A 26,009-nucleotide genomic window follows, 5' to 3' on the forward strand; every position below is an offset into this window, starting at 1 on the left:
TGCTTGTTACTTGATACCTGAAAAGGAGATTAAGGTACAGGCGCGGGATGTAATATTTAGAATGTTTGGGACCTGGTGTTTTCCATATAAGAGAACTTTCTGTAATTAGAATCAATATATCTTAAAGGAACAGTTTAGTGTAAAAATAAAAGCTGGGTAAAGACAGGCTGTGCAAAATAAAAAATGTATCTAATATAGTTAGTTAGCCAAAAATGAAACGTATAAAGGCTGGAGTGACTGGATGTCTTATATAATCGAACACTACTTCCTGCTTTTCAGCTCTCTAACTCTGAGTTAGTGACTAAAAGTTGCATCACATGGGACATAAACTGTTCAATGAGTTTGCAGCATGCATCACAGATTCAAAAGCAACATTTAAGGCCCATGTGTACCCCTCAAGTTACTGATTGGTTACTGCCTGTTAACTAATCAGTGGAAAGCAAAAGAGCTACAAAGCAGGAAGTAGTGTTATGACTTATTATTATGCAGCTCTGATATTATCCAGCTCAATTGGTTATTTAATGATTAAATGTTTTTTTTTTTTGGCGGGGGGTGGTGTTCAAAATATGGAAGTGAAAACCCAAGTTCCTAAGCATTCCGGATAATAGATCCAATACAAAACTGAAAATGTTCAGCACTATGAAATCTACAGTCTGTCTTCTGAACCACCGTTTTTAGGGATTTTTTTTTTTTTTAAACACGGCAAAAGAACTGAGTGTTTTCTGAAGCCATAATTGGTTGGTTTAATTTTCCTTTAAGAGGCAGTTGGTCTCCCATGGGCAATATATGTAGAAATGTATTGCTAAACTCAAAGCCTCGCTAAAGAGCCACCCATTACACACAGCCTGAAGGTGCTCACTAACTAACAGAAGCAGTTGGTGCAAGATAGGTACCGCTTTGGGGGAGGAATCAGTCAGAAGAAGGAAAAACAAAACATTTTTTAAATCAAACTCATGAAAGTGCATGTTCAATTAGCCCAGAGCAGAGAAGGAAACAAACAAAAATGTGCTCACCAGAGGTTACTGTAAGAAGCTCGAGTTCTGAAACTTACTGGTTTTCTCCCATTTTCCACAAGTTAAAACAAGACCTTGTATATACTGAATCGTGCATCCAGCGGCTTAAAGGAGAACTAAAACCTCAATATTAATATGGCTAAAAATGCCATATTTTATATACTGAATTTATTGCACCAGCCTAAAGTTTCAGCTTGTCAATAGCAGCAATGATCCAGGACTTCAAACTTGTCACAGGGGGTCACCATCTTGGAAAGTGTCTGTGACACTCACATGCTCAGTGGGCTCTGATTGGCTGTTGAGAAGCTAAGCTTAGGGCTCGGCACTAATTATCCAGCAGAAAATGAGCTTCCCTGGCTGTAATATAAGCTGATGCTACAGGTTTGCTGATGATTAAATTCTGATGCTAATTGCTCTGGTTTCTGTGCTGCCATGTAGTAATTATCTGTATTAATGACTAATCAGCCTTATATTGTGACATTTCTATTCTATGCGTACTGTATATTGTGAGTGGCTCCCTAAGCTCAGTAAGTGACAGCAGCACAGAGCATGTGAATCAGTGAAACAGCAGAAAAGAAGATGGGGAGCTACTGGGGCATCTTTGGAGACACAGATCTTTACTGCTAAAGAGCTGTGGTTGCCTTGGGCTGGTACAGAAGCACAAAACATAATGTACAACATTTCTAGCTACTTCTTTAGTTAGGCTTTCGTTCTCCTCTTAACCTGATCGTCTGCCTTTTGGTTTATTAAGGCATTGTAATTAAAGGGATACTTTCATGGGAAAAAATTTTTTTTTTTCAAAATGAACCAGTTAATAGTGCTGCTCCAAATGAAATCCATTTCTCAAAATAGCAAACAGGTTTTTTATATTCAATTTTGAAATCTGACATGGGGCTAGACATATTGTCAATTTCCCGGATGCCCCAAGTCATGTGACTTGTGCTCTGATAAACTTCAATCACTCTTTACTGCTGTACTGCAAGTTGGAGTGATATCACCCCCCTCCCTTTCCCCCCCAGCAGCCAAACAAAAGAACAATGGGAAGGTAACCAGATAGCAGCTCCCTAACACAAGATAACAGCTGCCTGGTAGATCTAAGAACAACACTCAATAGTAAAAACCCATGTCCCACTGAGACTCCTTCAGTTACATTGAGAAGGAAAAACAGCAGCCTGACGGAAAGCATTTCTCTCCTAAAGTGCAGGCACAAGTCATATGACTTGGGGCAGCTGGGAAATTGACAAAATGTCTAGCCCCATGTCAGATTTCAAAATTGAACATAAAAAAATCTGTTTGCTCTTTTGAGAAATTGATTTCAGTGCAGAATTCTGCTGGAGTAGCACTATTAACTGATGCGTTTAGAAAAAAACATGTTTTCCCTTTAAGTTAAGATTTCATTCTGCTAGATGTGTTGAGCTGGGAATGTGCAATAGATGATGGTGCCCCAAGTGTGTAATTTTTTGTCTTTCACTTGAATAATTGGAAATTGAGGACATCGCTATTACAAGCACCCAACAGTTGAATCCTGATCCTATTAGGAACCCTAATTTGCATATGCAAATAAGCAGAATCCAGGAATTGGGCTATAATCCAAACAGAATCCAGTAACCCTAGCTAAAACACACTGTAGTAGCTATATGATCAGTTATCTGGAAACCCGTTATCCAGAATGCTCCAAATTACAGAAAGGCCTTTTCCCATAGACTCCATTATAATCAAATAATCCAAATTTTAAATGATTCCCTTTTTTCTCTGTAATATTAAAACAGTAGCTTGTACTTGATCCTAACTAAGATATAATTAATCCTTATTCAAAGCAAAACCAGCCTATTGGGTTTATTTAATGTTTACATGATTTTCTAGTAGACTTTTGGTATGCCAGCCTAGTATTTTGCTGTGTGTGTTGTTGTATAGGTTCTGACTCTCCCATGCAACAAGCCTTTAAACTGTTAAATCTTGTTCAAAATGCAGCTTACATAATACTGAACTTCTACCGTTTTCTACTGAGTATCAAATTCATTTCAATTACCCTTCATTATCACAACCATCACATTTAATCATATTAGTGCAATTCCTTCTGCTCTTGATGCCGCTTAACATAAGCACAAGCTGTTCATAGCAAGTGACCCTTTTGCAGACTGCACTTTGTTAGACTCAACAACCCTTTTTCAGGTTGTCACGATTCCTCTATTCCCTCTGAACAAACAGTGAAACATATTCTACATTGAACTCATTATAAACTGTAATTAAATATCAGCCTCCTTATTCTGAAGCCTAGTGTATTCGATGCATGGCAAAAATCTGTTTTCTTTTATATCAAGAGAGGAAACTGGATTGTCTGTGTTCTACCTGCCACCTATTTGCAATTTCATTTCTATATTTAAACGCTGGGTGTAAATTAATATCTGTTGTTATTGGTGATTATTTCCTGGATTTATTTTTTTTTTAGATGGTATTCTTGTTATGTACTGTGAGTGCTAAAATATAAGAAAATGTAATATGAATAAAAAATATATCACGATGACGATCCCCTGTGGATCGAAACGCATAGATGTGAATATGGAGGAATTAATCTTTTCCACGTTGGTGTACGATTTTTGTAGCTGTGAGTGCTTTCTTACAGTGGACTTTAAAATTGATGGTGAGCACCCAGCTTTTGTGTTTTGATTGGAGAGTGCCGATGGAATTTTTTTATATTTAAATCTGTAAATCTGTCTCTCTCATATATATATCTATCTATATCTATCTATCTATCTATCTATCTCTATCTATCTCTATCTATCTCTATCTATCTCTATCTATCTCTATCTATCTCTATCTATCTCTATCTATATATATATATATATCTATATATCTATATATATCTATATCTATCTATCTATCTATCTATCTATCTATCTATCTATCTATCTATCTAATCTATCTATATACACACACACACACACACACAAAATGCAGGGATTGACAGCACTCCAAGGAAATACATCAAGTCAATAATTTAAATGAAAGTGGAGATTTATTGGGGATCCAACGTTTCGGCTCTGCACAGAAGCCTTCGTCGTCTTTCCCTGACGAAGGCTTCTGTGCGTAGCCGAAACGTTGGATCACCAATAAATCTCCACTTTCATTTGAATTATTGACTTGATGTTTTTCCTTGGAGTGCTGTCAATCCCTGCATTTTGTCTACATACTTCTCAGACTAGCACCCAGGTTTCTGCATACTAATGGTTGTGCATTCCATTCTGTTTGAATATATATATATATATATATATATATATATATATATATATATATATATATATATATATATATATATATATATATATATATATATATATATATATATATATATATATATATAATATATATATATATATATATATATAATATATATATATATATTCATTCATATATTTTATGTCCATATATTGAACGCACTCTTTCCGGATTTTAAATATATATAGATGGGTGCGTAGGTCAAATCTTGTAATACAACATAGCAATGGACACGCACTCCTTGTTTATCGTGAAAAAATTGATGTGCTTTATTCAAAATGCATTGCCAACTTTTCAGCCCGTAAAATATAAAAATATATATATATATATATATATATATATGGGATGCACCGAATCCAGGATTCGGCCTTTTTCAGCAGGATTCGGATTCGGCCGAATCCTTCTGCAAAGACGAACTGAATCCTCATTTGCATAATTCGATTTTTCACCACCTAAAACCTGCAGACTTCATTTACTAGTCATTGGCAGAGGTCCATTAAACCATTTGAAAATATTAATTGCCTTCCTGACATTCAAGGTTTTTTTTGTTTTGGAGAAATTCCATTCGAATTTTCGGGTCGGGACTCTTCTATCAAATATTAGACGTTCAAGTTTTTTCACAAATAACCTCCCATTCGAGTACATTTGAATTTATTAGAGTAAAAAAAATCACATATATTTGAAATTTGACCTTTGATAAATAACCCCCTTACATAGTTATATAGTTAAATCAGGTTGAAAAAAGACCCATCAAAAAAAAAAAAGACCATCAAGTCCAACCCCTCCAAATGAAAACCCAGCATCCAAACACACACCCCTCCATACTTTCACACAAATTATATATACCCATACCTATACTAACTATAGAGTTTAGTATCACCTTATTAAAGTCCATGGGAGGCAATTCTACTTATTTGGGACATTTTTGGGCCCCCCTGGAATATTGTGTTAAATGTTTTGCTTCTTTGTTTGGCAAATATGCAGGGCAACAGTTCCTATGCATAAATGCAAATGGGCAGCAAAGAAATTCATTTATGCTCAGGATAATCTATATCCTCTTATTTTCTGCATAATTTCCCAAGCCTGGAGAAAAGACTATAACATTTCATTTAGTGTTTAATGGTTTTACTTCTTAGCATTTACTTGCCAGGCTGTATTTCTGTGCTCCATTGTTAAGTGACCCTGCTTAACCATCATTAGGATTCTAATAGAACACTCGCCTATCAAGTGAAATTAATAAGTGAAAACATGTTGTAGACGTTGGAAGTCATTTACGGAAAGATTCATGAAGTCACAATGCTTCAAACATATTTAATTAGTCTTATTAAAGTCTGAGTGACCCTTGCTGTAGAGCTGGTAAGTCACACAATGGAGCTTAGATCCCCCTTTTATTCGTATTTTTCTTTTAAAAGATTAACTTTGTACTAAGCAATTTATGCTAAATTTCCCTTCTTTTCACCGGCAGGGCAAGTTATCAGCGTTTCATGAATAGATTATTACAGATAACATCATGTAATTAACACAAGATGTGGGAATGTAAAGAATAATTTGTGTCGTGATTGTGCGAGAGTGAATGTTAATTTCTTAACTTGATGGATATTTAAGGGGATAAAAGAATTTGCAAAATAGTGTATAATTCTTTAAAGGGATTAAAGTTACATTATCTTTTATTGTTCAGAAGGTAAATTGGATGGCTTATTGAGCCTTTAAAATTGTAATTTGGAATTTGTAGCTATGTAAAGGTTGGCCTCTACAATCCTTTTCCTTTTTTTTTTGTTTCCTAAAAATCAGTATCCATTAGTATACCTATGGTCATCTCAGCAGAAATTGGATGAATAGATCAGTGTTCATTTCAGCCGCCATGCTTAGTTGGTCCTATTAGTTTGTCTTTTGAGTCTTAGGGTAAGTGCACGCGGTAAGATTTGGGGAGATTTAGGCTAAGGGAACACGCTAAGATTCGGAGAGATTTAGGCTAGGGGCACACGCTAAGATTCAGGGAGATTTAGGCTAAGGGCACACACTAAGATTCGGGGAGATTTAGGCTAAGGGCACATACTAAGATTCAGGGAGATTTAGGCTAAGGGCACACACTAAGATTCGGGGAGATTTAGGCTAAGGGCACATACTAAGATTCGGGGAGATTTAGGATAAGAGCACATACTAAGATTCGGGGAGATTTAGGCTAGGGGCACACGCTAAGATTCGGGGAGATTTAGGCTAAGGGCACACACTAAGACTCGGGGAGATTTAGGCTAAGGGCACATGCTAAGATTCAGGGAGATTTAGGCTAAGGGCACACACTAAGATTCAGGGAGATTTAGGCTAAGGGCACATGCTAAGATTCGGCGAGATTTAGGGTAAGGGCATACGCAAAGATTCGGCGAGATTTAGCCGCCCTGCCATAAATCGGCTCTTCTTCTGGGCTAATCTCCCCGAACTGCCTCCCGCCGGCTAGAATGTAAATTGCCGGCTGGATGGCACTGAGCATTTCGTTTTCTGAAGTTTCCTCGAGAGGCGACTTCGGAAAACGAAGTAGTCGCCGGCTAGAATGTAAAATTACCTGTGGGATGGCACTCTGAGCGTTACTTTTTCCGAGGTTTCCTAGTGAGGCAACTTCGGGCGACTTCCGAAAACAAAATTTGTTGTTGGGCAACTAATCTCCCCGAATCTGAGCATGTGTCTCTGCCCTTAAAGGTGGTGTTCACCTTTTAAATTAACTTTTAATACGACGCAGAGAGTTTGCAATTTGCAATCGGTTTTATTTTTTATTTGTTTTTTGAGTTATTTAGCCTTTTATTTAGCAGCTCTCGGGTTTGCAGTTTCTAAATTCCCCTAGCAACCATACACTGATTTGAATAAGAGACTGGAATATGAATAGGAGAGGCCTGAATAGAAAGATGAGTAATATAAAGTAGCAATAACAATACATTTGTAGCCTTACAGAGCATTTACTTTTTTAGATGGGGGTCAGTGGCCCCCTTTAAAAGCTGACGAGTCAGACGAAGAAGGAAAATTATTCAAAAACTTAAAAAAAGATAAAATTGCTTATAATTACCCATTCTATAACCATCCCTTTAATTATTAACCTTATTAACATTTATTTATATAGCACCAGCATATTTCGCAGGGCTGACCAATTTAACCTGCTTGCTAAATACATTTTTGTAAAGGGGTTTTTCACCTTTATGTTAACTTTTAGTATGCTATAGAATGGCTAATTCTATGTAACTTTTCAATTGGTCTTTGATTTTTCTTTTTTTATAGTTTTTGAATTATTTGCATTCTTCTGACTCTTTCCAGCTTTCAAACGGGGGTCGCTGACCCCTTTTAAAAACAAATGCTCTGTAAAGCTAAAGACTATTGTTATTACTACTTATTACTTCTCTTTCTATTCATATTCCAGCCTCTCATTCAAATCATTGTATGGTTGTTAGGCTAATTTGCACTCTAGCAACTGGATTGCTGAAATTGCAAACTGGAGAGCTGCTGAATAAAAAGCTAAAAATCCAGAAACCACAAATAATAAAAAATGAAAACCAATTGCAAATGGTCTCAGAATATCACTCTCTACATCACACTAAATGTTCATTTAAAGGTAAACAACTCGTTTAAGCTATCTGTGGGATTTGGCGACCAGTCTTTCCTTTGGAGGCATTTTATAATTTGTAACTTTGAATTAATATATTTACTGTTACAGGTATGGGACCTTTTATCCAGAATGCTCGGGACCTGGGGGTTTTCGGATAATGGATCTTTCCATAATTTCATGCCTTAAGTCTACTAGAAATTAATTTAAACATTACATAAACCCAATAGGCTGGTTTTGTTTCCAATAAGGATTAATTAAATCTTAGTTGGGATCAAGTACAAGCTACTGTTTTATTATTACAGAGAAAAAGGAAATCATTTTTGAAATTTAAAAATTTTGATTATTTGGATAAAATGGAGTCTATGGGAGACAGCCATTCCATAATTCGGAGCTTTCTGGATAGTGGGTGTCCGGATAAGGGATCCAATACCTGTACTTGAAGGCTGACTTTTGAGCCTGCTTTCACTTCACCATCTCCATGTTTTTGTTTCAGGGAATGCCAGAGTTCCCACCTGTTCCAGGCCCTGTACCCGGCAACTTCAACCCACCCCCCAGACTACAAGAGCCATGGCGAAATCCACCACCACAGCCAGAGAGAGAACCATTCTTTCTAGGAGGTAACTTATTCAGCATCTGGATGGAACTTACCATTTTATATGACCAGTCTCTGACACTGGCGTTTTTCTCTCCTTTACAAGTCAACTTACTACGTGGAAAATGTACCGAGTTTTTAAACTAATATTGGCTCTGAGAAGCATACTAACAGCAACATTGTCTAAATGTATATAAATGTTTTTAAATGAACAGTTCAGTGTAAAAATAAAAACTGGGTAAATAAATAGGCTGTGCAAAATAAAAGATGTTTCTAATATAGTTAGCCGAAAATGTAATGTATAAAGGCTGGAGTGACTGGATGTCTAACATAATAGCCAGAACACTACTTCCTGCTTTTCAGCTCTCTAACTCTGAGTTAGTCAGTGACTTTAAGGGAGGCCACATGGGACATAACTGTTCAGTGAGTTTGCAATTGATCCTCAGCATTCAGCTCAATAATTCAGCTATTATGTTACACATCCAGTCACTCCAGCCTTTAAACATTACGTTTTTGGCTAACTAACTATATTAGATACATTTTTTATTTTGCACAGCCTATTTATTTTTATACTGAACAATGCCTTTAATAGCTTTAACATTTATTCTTCCCATGTAATAGTAAAGTGCTGTGGTTCTTGAACATAATTTTCTTCATGGGTACCTGTACACTTAATATCTGTTTTTAAGAACACCATGGGGGCTGTCGTTTCTAGACAAATACAAGAGATATAGTTTATACAGGAGTAGTGACCAGCTCCCTGTTGTAGCCCCCACCCTTCCAGCTATAGTCGGGTGATCCCACTGGTGTCTAATAAAAGGGCAGCCAAGTTTGGGAGTTTTACTTTGAAAAGCAGCAAGTAAGTTGCAGGTAAAACTTAGTCCCTTTGTAAAATGTATAATGAAGCAATTGAATTCTTAATGAATCGGATGCAATTTGAGTTTAGGAATGGCCAGATATGGGATGACTTTGACGTAGTTGGCCATCTTAAATATATTGCAATATATGGACAAACAATCCCTGTTTTGTTTAAAGGGGAATGGATTTTTAGTAGCTTAAGGCACAAAGTGTTTCAATGTCCTTAATATATTGATAATGAGTTGAGTGCAGAGGACTCTTGTATTTGTTTATGTGAAATTTGTGGTCACAACCTCACTGCTCCCCCGCTTAATGTTTTTAAAAATTAGTGGTGAGCACAACTTTCCCTTGCTTGTCGTTTCTAGGCAATATGCCTAAATATTAGTCATTTTCCAAGACCATCTTATCACACCCCTCCGATGCCATGTCAACCCAGATTTTCTTCTTTTTGTAATAAATACTGTGGTGGTCCATGGAGCAATTAAAATATGATGGGGGTCCTTAGTCATTTATTTAAAAAAAGAGACTTTTCAGATGACATCCCCTTTAAGGCTGAGTATCCATTATAATGGTCAATCTTTTAGCAGCCTACATTTTATATGCTGCTTTAACATTATTCAAGCATGATTTCAGTCTGATTAGTTTATTTTCATTTTCAGAACCAAGATTTCCAAACCAACATCTCTTTGACCAGCGAAACCCACCTCCAGGCCCCCCTCCTCCACTTCTGAATAATAACCACCCACCTCTAAACCAAGGACAGCTTCAGTTCAGTCAATCTGGGCCGTCGTTTAATCAACCCAGTCAACAACCAAGGTTTAATCAACCCAGTCAACAACCAAGGTTTAATCAACCAGGCCCACATCCAAATTTTAGCCAGCCTGGCCCTCAGCCTGGATTTCCTCCGCCAGGACCTGGTCCACAGCAGAATTTTAATCAGTCTGGCCCACCGCCAGGCTTTAATCAGTCTGGGTTTAGGCAGCCAGGCCCACAGCCTGGGTTTACCCCACCTGGTCCTCAGCCTGGATTCATCCCACCTGGACCGCAGCCTGTGTTTAACCAGCCTGGTTTTGGTCAACCTGGCCCCCAGCCTGGGTTTAACCGGGTTGGTCCTCAGCCTGGGTTTAACCAACAAGGACTGAACCAACCAGGATTCAACCAGCCTTCAAATGTGGGGCCTCATCCCTCTTTCAATCCGCCAACACCTGGTCCAGGTTTTAATCAACAAGGCCCGTTAACACAACCAGCATTCAACCAATCAGGGTTTTCAAGAGAGCATCCAGTTAGACTCAACACACCATCTCCAGGTCCTATGGGAATTCCTCCATTTAATCAGAGCTCTCCAAACAGACATTTTCCGCCTCCACGACCACAGTTTTCACCAGGTCCAGGCCAACCATTTATGCATCATGTCCAACCAAATATTCAGGTTTGTATGTGTTGTTGTAAGGGCAAAATAAAACTATGTGCTAAATTTAGGCCAAATGTAACCCTTTAAAACAATGCATGCATTTAAATGGAGGCCACACATCACAGCCAAGTCACAGTCAGAGCAGGTTTTTTTAAGCTTGGCTATGGGATAAAGTGATTGTTTTCAGGAGATTTAATACCGCTGCTTTTGGAGCACAGCCACAATGTAAATGTCATATAGATCATGTGATATAGGCTGAAAATTAATGGGCAAAGCTATGAATGTTTGATCATTCTCAGATTTGAATATGCAGATTAGGGTTTGTTTTCAGCATCTAGAATAACAAAAATTGTTCTGGCTTTGGAGTACCTGTAATTTTTACAGTCTGTATGATGCTATGTCATTGGAAAACTGCTTTTCTTTACATTCAGGGACCTGTGCCAGCTTCAATGCCACCTCCACACCAGCCTCACCATACACCAAGACCTTCAAAACCTCCCATGCCCATACCACAGCAGCCATTCAGACCGCATCAACACAGCCCACATCAACAAAGCCCACAAATGCTTTCAAACAACAGATTACGTCCACCTAAACCGAGAAAGGTATGTTTTTCCTCAGCAGTAAATTGTAAAATTCGCTAAAGGATATCAGGTAAGCTGCAACATAAGGTGACTTTTAAAGGAACAGTTCAGCGTAAAAATAAAAACTGGGTAAATAGACAGGCTGTGAAATATAAAACATGTTTCTAATATAGTAAATTAGCCAAAAATTTAATGTATAAAGGCTGGAGTGACTGGATGTCTAACATAACAGAACAGAATACTACTTCCTGCTTTTCAGCTCTCTAACTCTGAGTTAGTCAGCAACTTTAAGGGGGCCCACATGGGACATAACTGTTCAGTGAGTTTGCAATTGATCCTCAGCATTCAGCTCAGATTTAAAAGCAACAGTTATGACCCATGTGACCCCCCCTCAAGTCACTAATAGCTATATTAGAAACATTTTTTTATTGTGCACAACCTATTTATTAACCCAGTTTTTATTTTTAAATTTTATATTTTAAATTAAACTGAATAATTCCTTTAAAAGAGATCATTTATATAAAAAAAGATCATCTTTACTTTTTTGTAGTAAAAACTTGTAGGGGATCTGGCAAGGTTACGCCAGAGTCAAATAGTCTGTGCAGCTTTGACGTTGTTCAGGGGCCTCTATTACATAACATAATGCATTACATTGCCAATTTATATCATTAAAAAGGAACAGTAACACCAAAAAATGTAAGTGTTTTAAAGTAATGAAAATATCATGTACTGTTGCCCTGCACTGGTAAAACTGATCTTTTTGCAGAAACACTACTATAGTTCATATAAACAAGCTGCTGTGTAGCAATGGCAGAAATTGAAAAACGGCTATATGGCACAGGTTAACTAATGGATAACAGATAACACCATTAGACAGACAGACAGCTTATCTATCTGCTGTGTAACTTCAGCTTTTTCTCCTTGGAATGGCTGCCCCCATTGCTACACAGCAGCTTATTTATATAAACAATAGTAGTGTTTCTTAAGCAAACACAGCGGTTTTACCAGTGCAGGGTAACACTGCATTATATTTTCATTACTTTAAAACAATTTTATTTTTTGACATTACTGTTCATTTAAAGTACATTTATTTAGCTTAAAAAAACATTGTTATGGAAGTACAATAAGACACCACTAGCAGCTAGTGTAGCATATTTTCTTCTTTTTGGTTAAAGGAGAAGGAAAGCTACTGAAGCAGTTTATTGCCAATAGATTAGCCACAATAGTGCAAGCTATAACACTATATTTATTCTGTAGAATGCTTTGCCATACCTGAGTAAACAGCTCTAGAAGCTCTCTGTTTGTTTAGAATAGCAGCTGCCATATTAGCTTGGTGTGACATTACTTCCTGTCTGAGTTCCCCCCTGCTCACTCATAGCTCTGGGCTCAGATTACAGCAGAGAAGGGGGGTGGGGGAGAAGAGGACAAACTGAGCATGCTCAAGCCCTAGCCCTGGAGGTTTAAGATGAAAACAGGAAGTCTGATACAGAAGCCCATGTGTACACAATAGAAGGAAAGAAATGCTGAGGACTCAGAGCAGCATTACTTTGAGAGTTTACTGGTGTATTTATATTGACCTTTCTGATAAAGCTTCCTTAGTTTTAGCCTTTCTTTCTCCTTTAACAGGGTGTTGCTTCTCAAAATATGACCATGGGTGGTAATCCGCAAATGATGCACACAAGGAACAGCAACTTGCGGGAGTTACCCATTGCACCAGCTTCCTCTTTAGACAGGAATAAGGTGAAACCAAACTCTGCTGCTCAGGTGAAGCCAGTGGGTACCACCGCACCCCAGACGAGAGCTGTTGGCATCAGAAATCCTCATATAATGAAGCAAGCAAATGCCGGCAGCCAGATGCAGGAAGAATTAAAATCTGAACAGGTATGCTCATCTCTAACAGTTTGAACGGCGGGAGTCCGCTCTAAATCCATTTTGGATTGATGGGTTCTCCAAATCTTTTCCTGCAATTTAATAAATCCTATTTACTCTATCCTTCACTTGTCTTGCCACAGAGAAGGGAAGACAAGAGTGCTGGAGGGCAAGGCAGAGGGAATGCTCAGGTTGAAGGTTGTTAAAGGATAAGTACCCCTTAAAAATAAGTGAATGTAAAATTGATGAGGGTGCTGTTCTAAGCACTTTTGTGACGTGCATTCATTATTTTCTTTTTTTAAAGGGATACTGTCATGGGAAAACAAAATGCATCAGTTAACAGTGCTGCTCCAGCAGAATTCTGCACTGAAATCCATTTTTCAGAACAGCAAACAGATTTTTTTTTTTTTATATATTCAATTTTGAAACCTGTCATGGGGCTAGACATATTGACAGTTTCCCACCTTCCCCCAGTCATGTGGCTTGTGCTCTGATAAACTTCAGTCATTCTTTACTGCTGTACTGCAAGTTGGAGTGATATCACCCCTCCCTAACACCCCCCCCCCAGCAGCCTAACAGAACAATGGGAAGTTAACCAGATAGCAGCTCCCTAACACAAGATAACAGCTGCCTGGTAGATCTAACAACAGCACTCAATAGTAAAAGCCAAGTCCCACTAAGACTGATTCAGTTACATTACGTAGGAGAAATAACAGCCTGGCAGAAAATAGTTTCATCCTAAAGTGCAGGCACAAGTCACATGACTGGGAACAGCTGGGAAACTGACAATATGTCTAGCCCCATGTCAAAATTGAATATAAAAAAAATCTGTTTGCTCTTTTGAGATTTGGATTTCAGTGCAGAAATCTGCTGGAGTAGCACTATTAACTGATGTGTTTTGAAAAAAAACATGTTTATCCATGACAGTATCCCTTTAAATACCTAGATATTAAAGGATACATGTTCTTCCTTGACTACTTGGTGGTCAGACTGGTCAGAAAATGACCAGCAGGTGGCACTGTTGTAACAAATTTCATTCATTTTCAGTACGTGTCCTTTAATATTTTGGAATTTAAAGAAAATAAATAATGAATGCACATTGCAAAGAGCTTAGAATAGCCCCCTCATCTATTTTACGTTCACTTATTTTTAAGGTTTACTTATACTATAAGCAGGGTAGTTGGAGCAGAACATGGGTGAGATAGAGGAAGAATAGCAGTGGGGGAGAGAATGTGGATGGAAGCAGTTCTGTAAACCTCAGCCCAGAACTGTAACTACACCGGCACATGCACACTATAGTGTCCTAATCCTAGTGAGATCAGTATGGTGTTTGTATGAGGCCTCACACCCCATTTGAACTGCAATATAGAGATATTTACATTTTATGCCTCCTGTCTTATATTTATAAAGTAGTCCTTCAGCCATTCAGCTTTTAGTGCAAGTGAAGAGACTGAGCAAAGGTTATTTGATGCTTATTATTGTAATCCTCTGAAGGCATGAGCACAGAATAATAAGTTATTTTGCTGTTGTAACATTAATATTCTGGCATTGAGGTTGATGCTTTAGCGGGTGCACGAGTTCAAGGTCAGGCATCTAAATCGCGGTGTTCATTATTAGCAATTATTGTGTGACAAATGGCTTTGAGATCAGGCTTTAAAATTCTGTAAGAAAAATCAATAATTCTAATCAAACCTTTTCAAGTCATTTCCCTTGCTCCTTTTTTGTTTGTCTGATAAAAAAAAAAAGTTGGTGGATCTTTGGTATGGCAATTGTTGCATCAGTCCGAAACAAACCCAAGCATCGCTGCAAATGTCCTGCTTTATATGCATAAATAATAGCACTAAAATTAGAGTTTTGCTCTTCTTTTGTTAGTTTCCTGATGAAGATGACGAGACCAGAAATTATCGTTTAAAGATAGAAGAACAGAAGCGATTAAGAGAAGCGATTTTGAAACAGAAGGAGTTGCGGCGCCAACAGCAAGCAGGAGCTAGGAAAAAGGAATTGCTGGAAAGACTCTCGCAGCAGCAGCAACAACAACAGCAGCAGCAGCAGCAGCAACAACAACAACAGCAGCAACAGCAGCAGCAACAACAGCAGCAACCACAACAAAAGCAGCAGCAACAAACTCTTCCAGGGCCGCAGCAAGGCCCAGCTGAGCAGGAAATAAAAGCAATCCCTGTTTTAAATAACATTAACCCAATACTACCCCACACTGGCACACAAGTACGTCCAAATGTGAAAAATAGACTTCTCTCTCAGAAGCCAACAAATGTTCCCCAGAAAATCCCTCCAGTGCAACTGTCAACTGGAACCAATACCCCTGTTCAGGGACAGCCAAAGAATATTGTAAAGAAGACTGTACAGCAAAGGGTAATGACTAATAATCCAGGTCAGAAAGTACATCAAGTTCGCCCTGCTATTAACAACACACAGTTAGGGCCACAACAGATCGCAAAAGTTACTTCTGTGCAGGGACAGTTGCAGGCGGCCAGACCAGCTGCCCCAAAGAGGACAGTTATGCAGAGGTCAAACAGTGCAAGCGGGGAGACTACACCTACCCCCACCAAAGTGCGCGTCATCAAATTATCTGCAGCGGTAAGTGCAAATTTGTCTGCCTTTATATTTTATACGCCAAATGGCTTCTTTGCAAGTATAGGATCACTTTACATTTAGCCTTTTGTAAATCAAAATGTTTTTCATAGGGCAAAACTGCCCATACACGGGCCAATAAAAGCTGCCAACAGACCAAGTCGACAGCTTATTGACCCATGTGTGTGGCCCTCGGACAGACTTCCCAATCGATATCTGGCCGAAAGTCGGGCAGAGATAAAAATCCCTTTGGATAGCCTATTTCTAGCCTACTTCTTTAGTTTAACTTTCCTTGTCTTTAAGACTAAATCCAGAGCTTTTCTGAATGGAGGTGCCAGTGCTTAGCCTGTTCAAGCAGCAAAGATATGTCTACTGAGTATTTAGGCTTGATCAAAGTGCTTCATTCTGTTCTGGCTTAATTTTTCATGCTTCTTCTTCTCGTTCTTATAATTGTGCAGCACACCTGATGATATGGAGCAAATGAAGGCTTATTGTAATTACACCAACTAGTGCAGTGACCCATAACAACCAGGTCTGATTGCTTTAGCGCTGTCAATGAGATAGAGTCCTGTATGCTGTGGGATCCTATGGGATACAGGACTGTGACTAATTGGTGCCTTTTTACCATTAATAAACCATAACCATATCATACTGTGAATGAGCCTTTGGCATGTGAAATGTTTTCTCTGGCATGTGCTTCTCAGACAGGCAGCATGTCTTGCCAGCCCAAGGGATTCTGTCATGATCTTTATGATGTATTTTTTATTTCTGAATTACACTGTTTACACTGCAAATAATTCACTCTACAATATAAAATTTAATTCCTGAACTAGCAAGTGTAATTTTTTTAGTTGTAATATTGGTTTATTGGCACCATCTCAGGTCATTTTGCCTGGTCATGTGCTTTCAGAAAGAGCCAGCACTTTAGGATGGAACTGCTTTCTGACAGGCTGTTGTTTTTCCTTCTCAATGTAACTGAATGTGTCACAGTGGGACCTGGATTTTACTATTGAATGTTGTTCTTAGATCTACCAGGCAGCTGTTATCTTGTGTTAGGGAGCTGCTAACTGGTTACCTTCCCATTGTTCTGTTGTTGGGCTGCTAGGAAAGGAGCCCAATCCCAAGGTGACGGCACTCGCAAGGAAGGTTTTTTTCGGTCCCTTATCTTTCCCTGGCGAAGGTTCCAATAAGGAACCGAAACATAGAATTACAATAAACCTTCCTTGGTTTCAGTTTGTCTTGTTGCAATTTTCCTGTGAGTGCTGTCACCTTGGTGTGCGCTCCATGAATGGGCTACACACACACACACTCACACTCACACTCACACTCTCTCTCTCTGCTTGGGGGACACAGGGACAGTGGGGTATAGCTGGAACCACTAAAATCTGATTCCTTTTCATAAGACCTGCGAGTGTGGCCTCATCTCTGCAAATTTATATATATATATATATATATATATATATATATATATATATATATATATATATATATATATATATATATATATATAATATCGATCCATGGGGAAGTCAGCACTCACGTAACATGGTATAAGCGTGCCTGGGTGCAGTGTCCAAAATATTTAGAATTACAATTCAACAAAGAAGGTCCGCACTCTCAGGTCTTAAAAATCAAATATGGTTTATTTTAAAAAGACTAACGTTTCGGCCTCACCGAGGCCTTTCTCAAAGTACAGACAGGTATACAATGAAAGCCTTAAATACCCTAGGAGGCGGGAAAGGCTAATTGACTGACTGCATCATCATCATCATCATCATTATGCGTCAAGTACTATAGTTGTTAAGATTCACATATATAACACATTAAAATTCCTAACACTTTTATGTTAAAACCCCAATTCAACTGGATAAAGAGATAAAAACATACTATGTAACAGTATTATTTGTAATTACTTGCTTTGCAACACACCATCAAACTGGCTATATTGTTAAGGTTAAGGTTACATAGTAAAATATTCGAGTGTGGATGAAAGGTCTGAATATCAAAATGCCCCAAATGCAATATATAAAGATACATAGAAAAGTATACAGCATGAAGCATAAAGCCTAAAACATGTCTATGATTATGATCCCTCAAACAACGCAGATGTCAGTACTATATCTTGACTACTGGTGCACAGACCCACCCCTTGTCGATAAACTACAAATTAACCCATTAGTAATATGTCATAATTATATTGTGTAGGTACTTATAGAAACACCCATCTACCCACCGGTGATAGTGTGTATATAACCCTAAAGTGGCTCAAATACTTGTTATATAACCCCTTGTGCTGGGAGTATTAACCCTCAGTGTAACAACTGCTCCCATTCTCAATCAATCTCAATAAATCTTATGAGTGGCCATATATACTGAAAAATAAGTACTAATATTTTATATATCATCTAGAAGTATATCTAGTTAAATATTCAAAAGCAATAAATACATAAAGAGGACATTATCTATAAAAATTGAAAAGATACTAAAAAATAAAAAATGAAAAGATAAAAAAAAATAAAATTAAAAACGGAAAACAAATCAAAACAATCCCAAAATAAAGACATCCCAAAGTTTGTGAGACATATTAATCAGTCGTAATATCCATATAATTAAAAGCCCATCTAGTAAACATGGATAAAGTCAACTGTGTAGTCAAAGTTTGTGACTTGCACTTATGGGCGCCGGGGCTGTAGTAGTTCCAAGGGCAGGCTTTAACTCATAGACTCGTTACCATTTAGCAGATCGAACAGTAAACACACATCGGTTCGTGTCTCACGGAGCTAGGAGCGGACCTCCCGTAGTGCAAGGACAGCTCCGCCCCTATCTGCCCACAACACAGAGCCCGACCGCCGGGAGGCAGCAGTAAGATGTAGCCCCCCCGCACAGAGACAGTCGGGACCAGGTATAGTAAAAACCGAACTCGCCAACGATCACCAACTTCCGATTTTCACATACTTACGCGCCATTGTGTTTACGCAGTGTTGTGACGGGTTGTGTCGATCCGTAACTGTGAAGCAATTTTCATGGCTACAAACGCCATGTGTGCGGTGGTTCTTGTTGTAACACCATCCATATAGCGGGTCGTGCAGATCTGTATCCGAGGGTCAATTCATGTGGCTTGAATCCTCGTGTCTTCAATAACAGACATTCATGCTGTATGTATCATCTGCGGTCGCTGATTGTAATCTTTACATGCAAAGGGAGTCATGTAAGGGGGGGTTTATCATCATAGCGTCCAGCAAGTCGGCCATCTTTATTGGCCTTGACTATTTCCCCCGCATACAGACCATTACAGACCTCAAAGAGAAGGGGTGAAAACGTCAGTCCCAATGCTGGCCTTGCAACGCCAATCCTGGTAACAGCTTTCATAGATGTAAAAAATGTCAAAAAATAAAAAATAAACACAGGTGCCAGACTTAATAAATATCAAATATCGATCCATGGGGAAGTCAGCACTCACGTAACATGGTATAAGCGTGCCTGGGTGCAGTGTCCAAAATATTTAGAATTACAATTCAACAAAGAAGGTCCGCACTCTCAGGTCTTAAAAATCAAATATGCTTTATCCAGTTGAATTGGGGTTTTAACATAAAAGTGTTAGGAATTTTAATGTGTTATATATGTGAATCTTAACAACTATAGTACTTGACGCATAATGATGATGATGATGATGATGCAGTCAGTCAATTAGCCTTTCCCGCCTCCTAGGGTATTTAAGGCTTTCATTGTATACCTGTCTGTACTTTGAGAAAGGCCTCGGTGAGGCCGAAACGTTAGTTTTTTTAAAATAAACCATATTTGATTTTTAAGACCTGAGAGTGCGGACCTTCTTTGTTGAATTATATATATATATATATATATATATATATATATATATATATATATATATATATATATATATATATATATATATATATATATATATATATATATATTCACTGTCCGTGAATATCTGACACCCAACTCCATAATGAAGAGAAACAGATGCTGACAGAGGAATAGTGAACATACTTTATTGTTTCAGAAATGATGCAGAATATTTAATTGATTGTGTGTACAAAGTTTCTTATTTCAGTATGATGAAGCTTATATTAACACAATAGTTCCCCTTTAATGTTTAAATACTTTTTAGTGGCCGTAATATACGGTCATCTGAATTACATGGACCCCTTATCCAGACAAAAAGTCCCAAGCATTCTGGATAATGACTCCTATGCGTGTTTTGCAAATAGCCAGTTTAACATTTAAGGCCATGCCAGAATGTTCATTGGCGCATAAATAGGTTCCCACAGAATTTTTCCTCTTTACAATTCACACGAACATAAACAGCTGCGCCGATGGATGACTGTTGGATGTGGTCAAGCTAAGGGGCACTCAGCAGCCAATGAAACTGCAAGGATTGTGAGAGTCGCGAGTGGGGAGCGAGTAGAAAGCTGCGTTGGCAGATAGATTGGGTTTTAATTGTGTGTGCTGCTTGAGGATGTCATTGGACTCCCAATGGTTTAGATTGATCACCCATATGGCTGCAGTGATACTTAACCCCATAGGACAACTGACTAAACTGTTAGAGAGGAGCACACAATAAAAATCCCTATCAACAAAACCACTTTAATTATTTGGGGTTTTTTCCCCCCCAGCTTAAAGGGGAACTATAGTGAAAATGATAATTTAATATAAGCTTCATCATACTAAAATAAGAAACTTTCTAAATACAATCAATTAAATATTCTGCATTGTTTCTGAAAATAATCAAGTTTATCTTCACTATTCCTCTCTCAGCATCTGTTTCTCTTCATTCTGTCTTCATGCAGCAGTTGGGTGTCAGATATTCATTGACAGTTAGATCTAATATATCTTATCGGGGGGATGTAGCAGGTGAATTAGAGCTCACTCAAATAACTGATTCCAGTACAAACAAAATCTAACAAAATAACTGCCTTTTGCACAAAACCTGCACGTAGAGAGACATGGGGGCAAATTTACTAACCTCCGAAATTGCAACTGCTTCGCTGACATCGCAACACTTCACCAGGCGTAGATTCGCCAGGACAACGCTAATTCACGAAAATCCGAAGTTGCGTCCAGGGTTCTGAACGCTTGGCGAAGTTGCGCTAGTGATAATACGATAAGCATACGGCCGGAAGTTAAAGTTGAATGGACGTATATGTTGCAGCAAATACATTACACTACACAAGTCCAGGGAACCTTAATAAAATAAAATAGAGTTGTTATATTGCCCTACACATGAGCCCACTGTATAGTTTATGTGACATATGTTAGAAAATGTAGAGGGGGAAGGAGGGTACCACAAAAAATTTTAGGATCTTTTTCAGCCTATCACCCTGAACTTAGAAAAATGTTCAAATTCTTTTTGAGGAAGTCTACTCTATTGCACTTCCCTGGTCTGAGGTGGCAAAGGCAAGTCTGGCGCAAGAGGTAACGTTCAGGAAAATCTGCATCTTAGTGAATTTGCGCAGTTACGTCCATTCGCCAGAGGGAAAATTTGCCTGGCATTAGAGTGAAAAAGTAGCACTAGAGTCTATTTCTTTCGCTAGCGAATTAACGCCAGCGCACGTTAGTAAATCGGCGAAGTTCTGAAATGACGTCACACTGGCGAATTTTCGTCAGCGTTAGTCACTTCCCCAAATTTGGTAAATTTGCCCCATGATGTCTGGTGATTTTAACAGAGTTCTAGGCCCGCCTAAAAGATATATTGGATCTAACTGTCACCAACTACTGCATGAAGACAGAATGAAGAGAAACAGATTCTGAGAGAGGAATAGTGAATATAAATTGATTATTTCAGAAACGCCACATCATTTTTAATTGATTGTATTTAGAAAGTCTCTTCTTTCAGTATGCTGAAGCTGATATTAAATTTTTGCAATAGTTCCCCTTTAAAGTTGAAGTTCTACTGCGGATTCTAATTGTATTAGGGGAGGAAAAAAATGTTCTTTATAATGGAAACCCCAAGAGCTTACTTCTTAAGGCCAGTGGGCATTAGTGTGTCTCGGATTAATATATTATATTTGCTTGAATGAGTTTATTTTTCCGACTGTAAAGGCCACTTGGCACATTGTGCTGGCTTCTCGGTTTTCTGAGGCATTTTTCTTTCTGAGAAATATTAATTTGCTTATTTAATAGGCATTCTTCTCCCCCCATCTGTCTCACACTGGTGCTGTGCTTCTCCTGCATATGATTTAGCCAACGCAGCACTCTATTGGCTTGAATAGAAGGCTGATAATATGCCTTAGCTGGTTTATTTTTGTTTCTGACTTGGGTTTAACATGGTGATTTTAAGGGTAACCTTTTCATGATTTTTATCTTTACACTAGAATAGATGTTACCCATTCACATTATCTGCCGTCACCTAATACTCCGTTATTTTTTTGAAAGTAATAAACTAACAATTTTGGGAACTATGTTGTGATTCATATGCTCTATTGAGCAAGGGCATATTAACCAACCTGTACCAAGTATGGGATCCCTTATCTGAAAACCAGTTATCCAGAAAGCTCTAAATATTTGTCTTCCTGAATGTGACTAGATGTACTTTCCTGTTGCCGTCCTACTTAAAGGGATTCTGTCATGATTTTTATAGTGTAGTTTTTATTTCTAAATGACACTGTTTACACTGCAAATAATTCACTCTACAATATAAAATGTCATTCCTGAACCAGCAAGTGTATTTTTTAGTTGTAATATTGGTGTGTAGGTGCATTTCAGGTCATTTTGCCTGGTCATGTGATGTCAGAAAGAGCCAGCACTTTAGGATGGAACTGCTTTCTGGCAGGCTGTTGTTTCTCCTACTCAATATAACTAAATGTGTCGCAGTATGACCTGGAATTTACCATAGAGTGCTGTTCTTAAGACCCCCATACATCGGCTGATAAAAGCTGCCGACAGACAAAGTTGGCAGCTTATTGGCCTGTGTGTGGGGCGATCTGATGGGCTACCCCGATCGATATCAGGCCGAAAGTCGGCCAGATCGCGATTGGGCAGGTTAAAAAAATCCTGTCGGATCATGGCTGCATCTGTGCCTTTATTCGGTCCCGCGATGCGACCGCCCATTTCAGATCCACTTCAATGTGGGATCTCTATGCTTATGGCCAACTTTAGATCTACCAGGCAGCTGTTATCTTGTGTTAGGGAGCTGCTATCTGGTTACTTTCCCATTGATCTGTTAGGCTGCTGGGGGGGGGGGGTGATATCACTCCAACTTGCAGTTCAGCAATAGAGTGACTGAAGTTTATCAGAGCAGAAATCACATGACTGGGGCAGCTGGTAAACTGACAATACGTCTAGCCCCATGTCAGATTTCAAAATTGAATATAAAAAAATCTGTTTGCTCTTTTGAAAAATGGATTTCAGTGCAGAATTCTGCTGGAGCAGCACTATTAACTGATGCATTTTGGAAAAAACATGTTTTCCCATGACAGTATCCCTTTAATAAAGACAGCGATTTCAAAGTTTAATGTGTCTTTGCGTTTTTTAGTTGTATACTAACGGATTCAGTACTTATGTATTCGTTGTATACTAACGATGTTACTGGTCCTTTAATAAATCAAATGTCATTTTGTGAGAAACTTTTATCGGGGGGGCCTCCAAGCCAAAATAAGTTTTTATAAGCTCCGTGCACCTGGGAATAAAGACTTTGCATCCTCCTTGTTTCCCTGGGTAGTAAATGTGTTTATTGCAAGGCTCGTGTGATTGCTGAGCTGAATATAATGCTGCTTAGATTTGCAAGATGCCAGATGAGTAAGTGAGCGGGTGACAGTGAGGCATTGGCCTTATCAACGTGCAATTCACAAGATGCTCTCCTGCTGTGTTCCCTGACAATGTTATCTGTCCTCTCAATACGCACTATCCTATAATATACACTATCAAATGTCTGTCACCAGCCCACAAATTCATTTCATGTCACCTGAAGACACGCAATTAATCTTCCGGAGGTTTTCATAATACCTTTACAGAAAAGAGTTGCCCGTTTGGAGGATTTGGATTTCGGGGCTTAGGAGAAGATAAGGGAAATTAATTTTTCATCAGGGTTAATACCGGCTAACAGCGACACAAAGGGCCGAGCGAGAGACGGTTTAGGGAATTCGTCAAGTGTTGTCACTTCAGAATAATGCTGCTTAACGTCTCCCGCTCGTAATCAAGAGATGAGATTTCTGTTGAGAAGGATTAATCAATTTGCTCGGCGTTGAATGGGAGTCGGAAGCAGGGTCCCTTCTTGGGTTCAGAGGAAGAGAATAAGATTTGATCTCTCAAATTGGAAGAATCTGACAGCGCGGGAGGCTGGCTGCCTACTTCATCTTCATTGTGCAGCGCAATTCATCCTAAATACCCCATTATGGGAGCAATTGAAAAATATCTTTATTTTTTTTTTAAAGGCATATGGTTTTCATATTCTGCCGCTGGTTTACTAACACTCCAGGCTTAAGATATTTTATACACGTTACAAAGTGTATGAAAGTATATTACCAGTGTAGTAACAACATTAACAGGCTAATCATAAATGATCTTCTTGATAACAGCAGGCCTAAAGCGCACGCTGTATTAGCATTTTATATCTCTGGAGATGGTAAAAGTGCTGTAGACCTCCCTCACTTCAAGGCCTTACAGTGATCAGCGCGAATCAGCAACCCCACCATGTAAAAATTTCATTCCTAACCCAACAAGTGTATTTTTTAGTTGTAATATGTGTGTAGGCACCATTCTCAGGTCATTTTGCCTGGTCATGTGCTTTCGGAAACAGCCAGCACTTCAGGATTTTTGGCTGGCTGTTGTTTCTCCTACTCAATGTAACTGAATGTGTCTCAGTGGGACCTGGATTATTACTATTGAGTGTTGTACTTAGATCTACCAGGCAGCTGTTATCTTGTGTTAGGGAGCTGCTATCTGGTTACCTTCCCATTGTTCTGCTGATGGGCTGCTGGGGGGGGGAGAAGGGAGTGGGTGATATCACTACAAATTGCAGTACGGCAGTGACTGAAGTTTATCAGAGCACAAGTCACGTGACTGGGGGCAGCTGGGAAACTGATATGTCTAGCCACATATTAGATTTCTAAATTAAATATAAAAAAAACCTGTTTGCTCTTTTGAGAAATGGATTTCAGTGCAGAATTCTGCTGGAGCAGCACTATTAACTGAAGCGTTTTGGAAAAAAACACGATTTCCCTTGACTGTATCCCTTTAAAGGAGAACTAAATATGAATATGGATAAAAATGCCATATTTTATATACTGAACTTACATCTTCCTTAAAAGGAGAACTAAAAAATGAATATGGAGAAAAATGGCATATTTTATATAGTGAACTTATTGCACCAGCCTAAAGTTTCAGCTTGTCAATAGCAGCAATGATCCAGGACTTCAAACTTGTCACAAGGGGTCACCATCTTGGAAAGTGTCTGTGACACTCACATGCTCAGTGGGCTCTGATTGGCTGTTGAGAAGCTAAGCTTAGGGCTCGTCACTAATTATCCAGCAGAAAATGAGCTTCCCCTGTAATATAAGCTGATGCTACAGGTTTGCTGATTATTAAATTCTGATGCTAATTGCACTGGTTTCTGTGCTGCCATGTAGTAATTATGTGTATTAATTACTAATCAGCCTTATATTGTGACATTTCTATTCTATGTGTACTGTGTATTGTGAGTGGGTCCCTAAGCTCAGTAAGTGATAGCAGCACAGAGCATGTGCAGTGAATCAACAGAAAAGAAGATGGGGAGCTACTGGGGCATCTTTGGAGACACAGATCTTTACTGCTAAAGGGCTGTGGTTGCCTTGGGCTGGTACAGAAGCACAAAACATAATGTACAATATTTCTAGCTTTAGTCAGACTTTAGTTCTCTTTTTTGTCACCAGGGAGGAGACAACGCCAATTTATCGACAGAGGGAAATTTGCCAGTACAATGTCTTCAGCAGAAAACAGTCCCACAGCAGAGGCTTCCGGTTCAACAAAGACTGGAGCAACAAAGGCCCATGCGAAAAGTGACAATGGCAAAAGGAACTGTTCAGCAGCCACAGCAAAATCAGTATCACTGTCCGCCGCCGTTTCAGGGCCATGCACCGCAGCTACGGTCTCGCCCAGCGTCTGCAGACTCTCGTCTGAATAGTGTTCAGGGGCATCACCAGCCCAATAAGGTACTAATAAGGTTCCTCATGTACTGATACAGGTGGTTGTATTTAGTTTTGGGAAGGACAAAGTGACTTTATAAAATTTC

The 26,009-nt window shown here is 38.8% G+C and overlaps 1 protein-coding gene across 4 annotated transcripts in view; it reads left to right on the forward strand.

Annotated features, from left to right (window-relative positions):
* Window positions 1-26,009, forward strand: part of rbm33.S (RNA binding motif protein 33 S homeolog) — a 68,995-nt gene that overhangs the window by 28,088 nt on the left and 14,898 nt on the right. For all 4 annotated transcript variants that reach the window (XM_018269023.2, XM_018269022.2, XM_018269024.2 and 1 more), the window contains exons 11-16: window positions 8,372-8,495; window positions 9,988-10,757; window positions 11,171-11,344; window positions 12,950-13,204; window positions 15,065-15,787; window positions 25,651-25,929. In XM_018269023.2, coding sequence (XP_018124512.1) covers window positions 8,372-8,495; window positions 9,988-10,757; window positions 11,171-11,344; window positions 12,950-13,204; window positions 15,065-15,787; window positions 25,651-25,929 — 2,325 coding nt within the window. The remainder of the gene's footprint in view (window positions 1-8,371; window positions 8,496-9,987; window positions 10,758-11,170; window positions 11,345-12,949; window positions 13,205-15,064; window positions 15,788-25,650; window positions 25,930-26,009) is intronic.

Source organism: Xenopus laevis, chromosome 6S (genome assembly GCF_017654675.1).
Source record: "Xenopus laevis strain J_2021 chromosome 6S, Xenopus_laevis_v10.1, whole genome shotgun sequence".
Lineage (NCBI taxonomy): Eukaryota > Metazoa > Chordata > Amphibia > Anura > Pipidae > Xenopus > Xenopus laevis.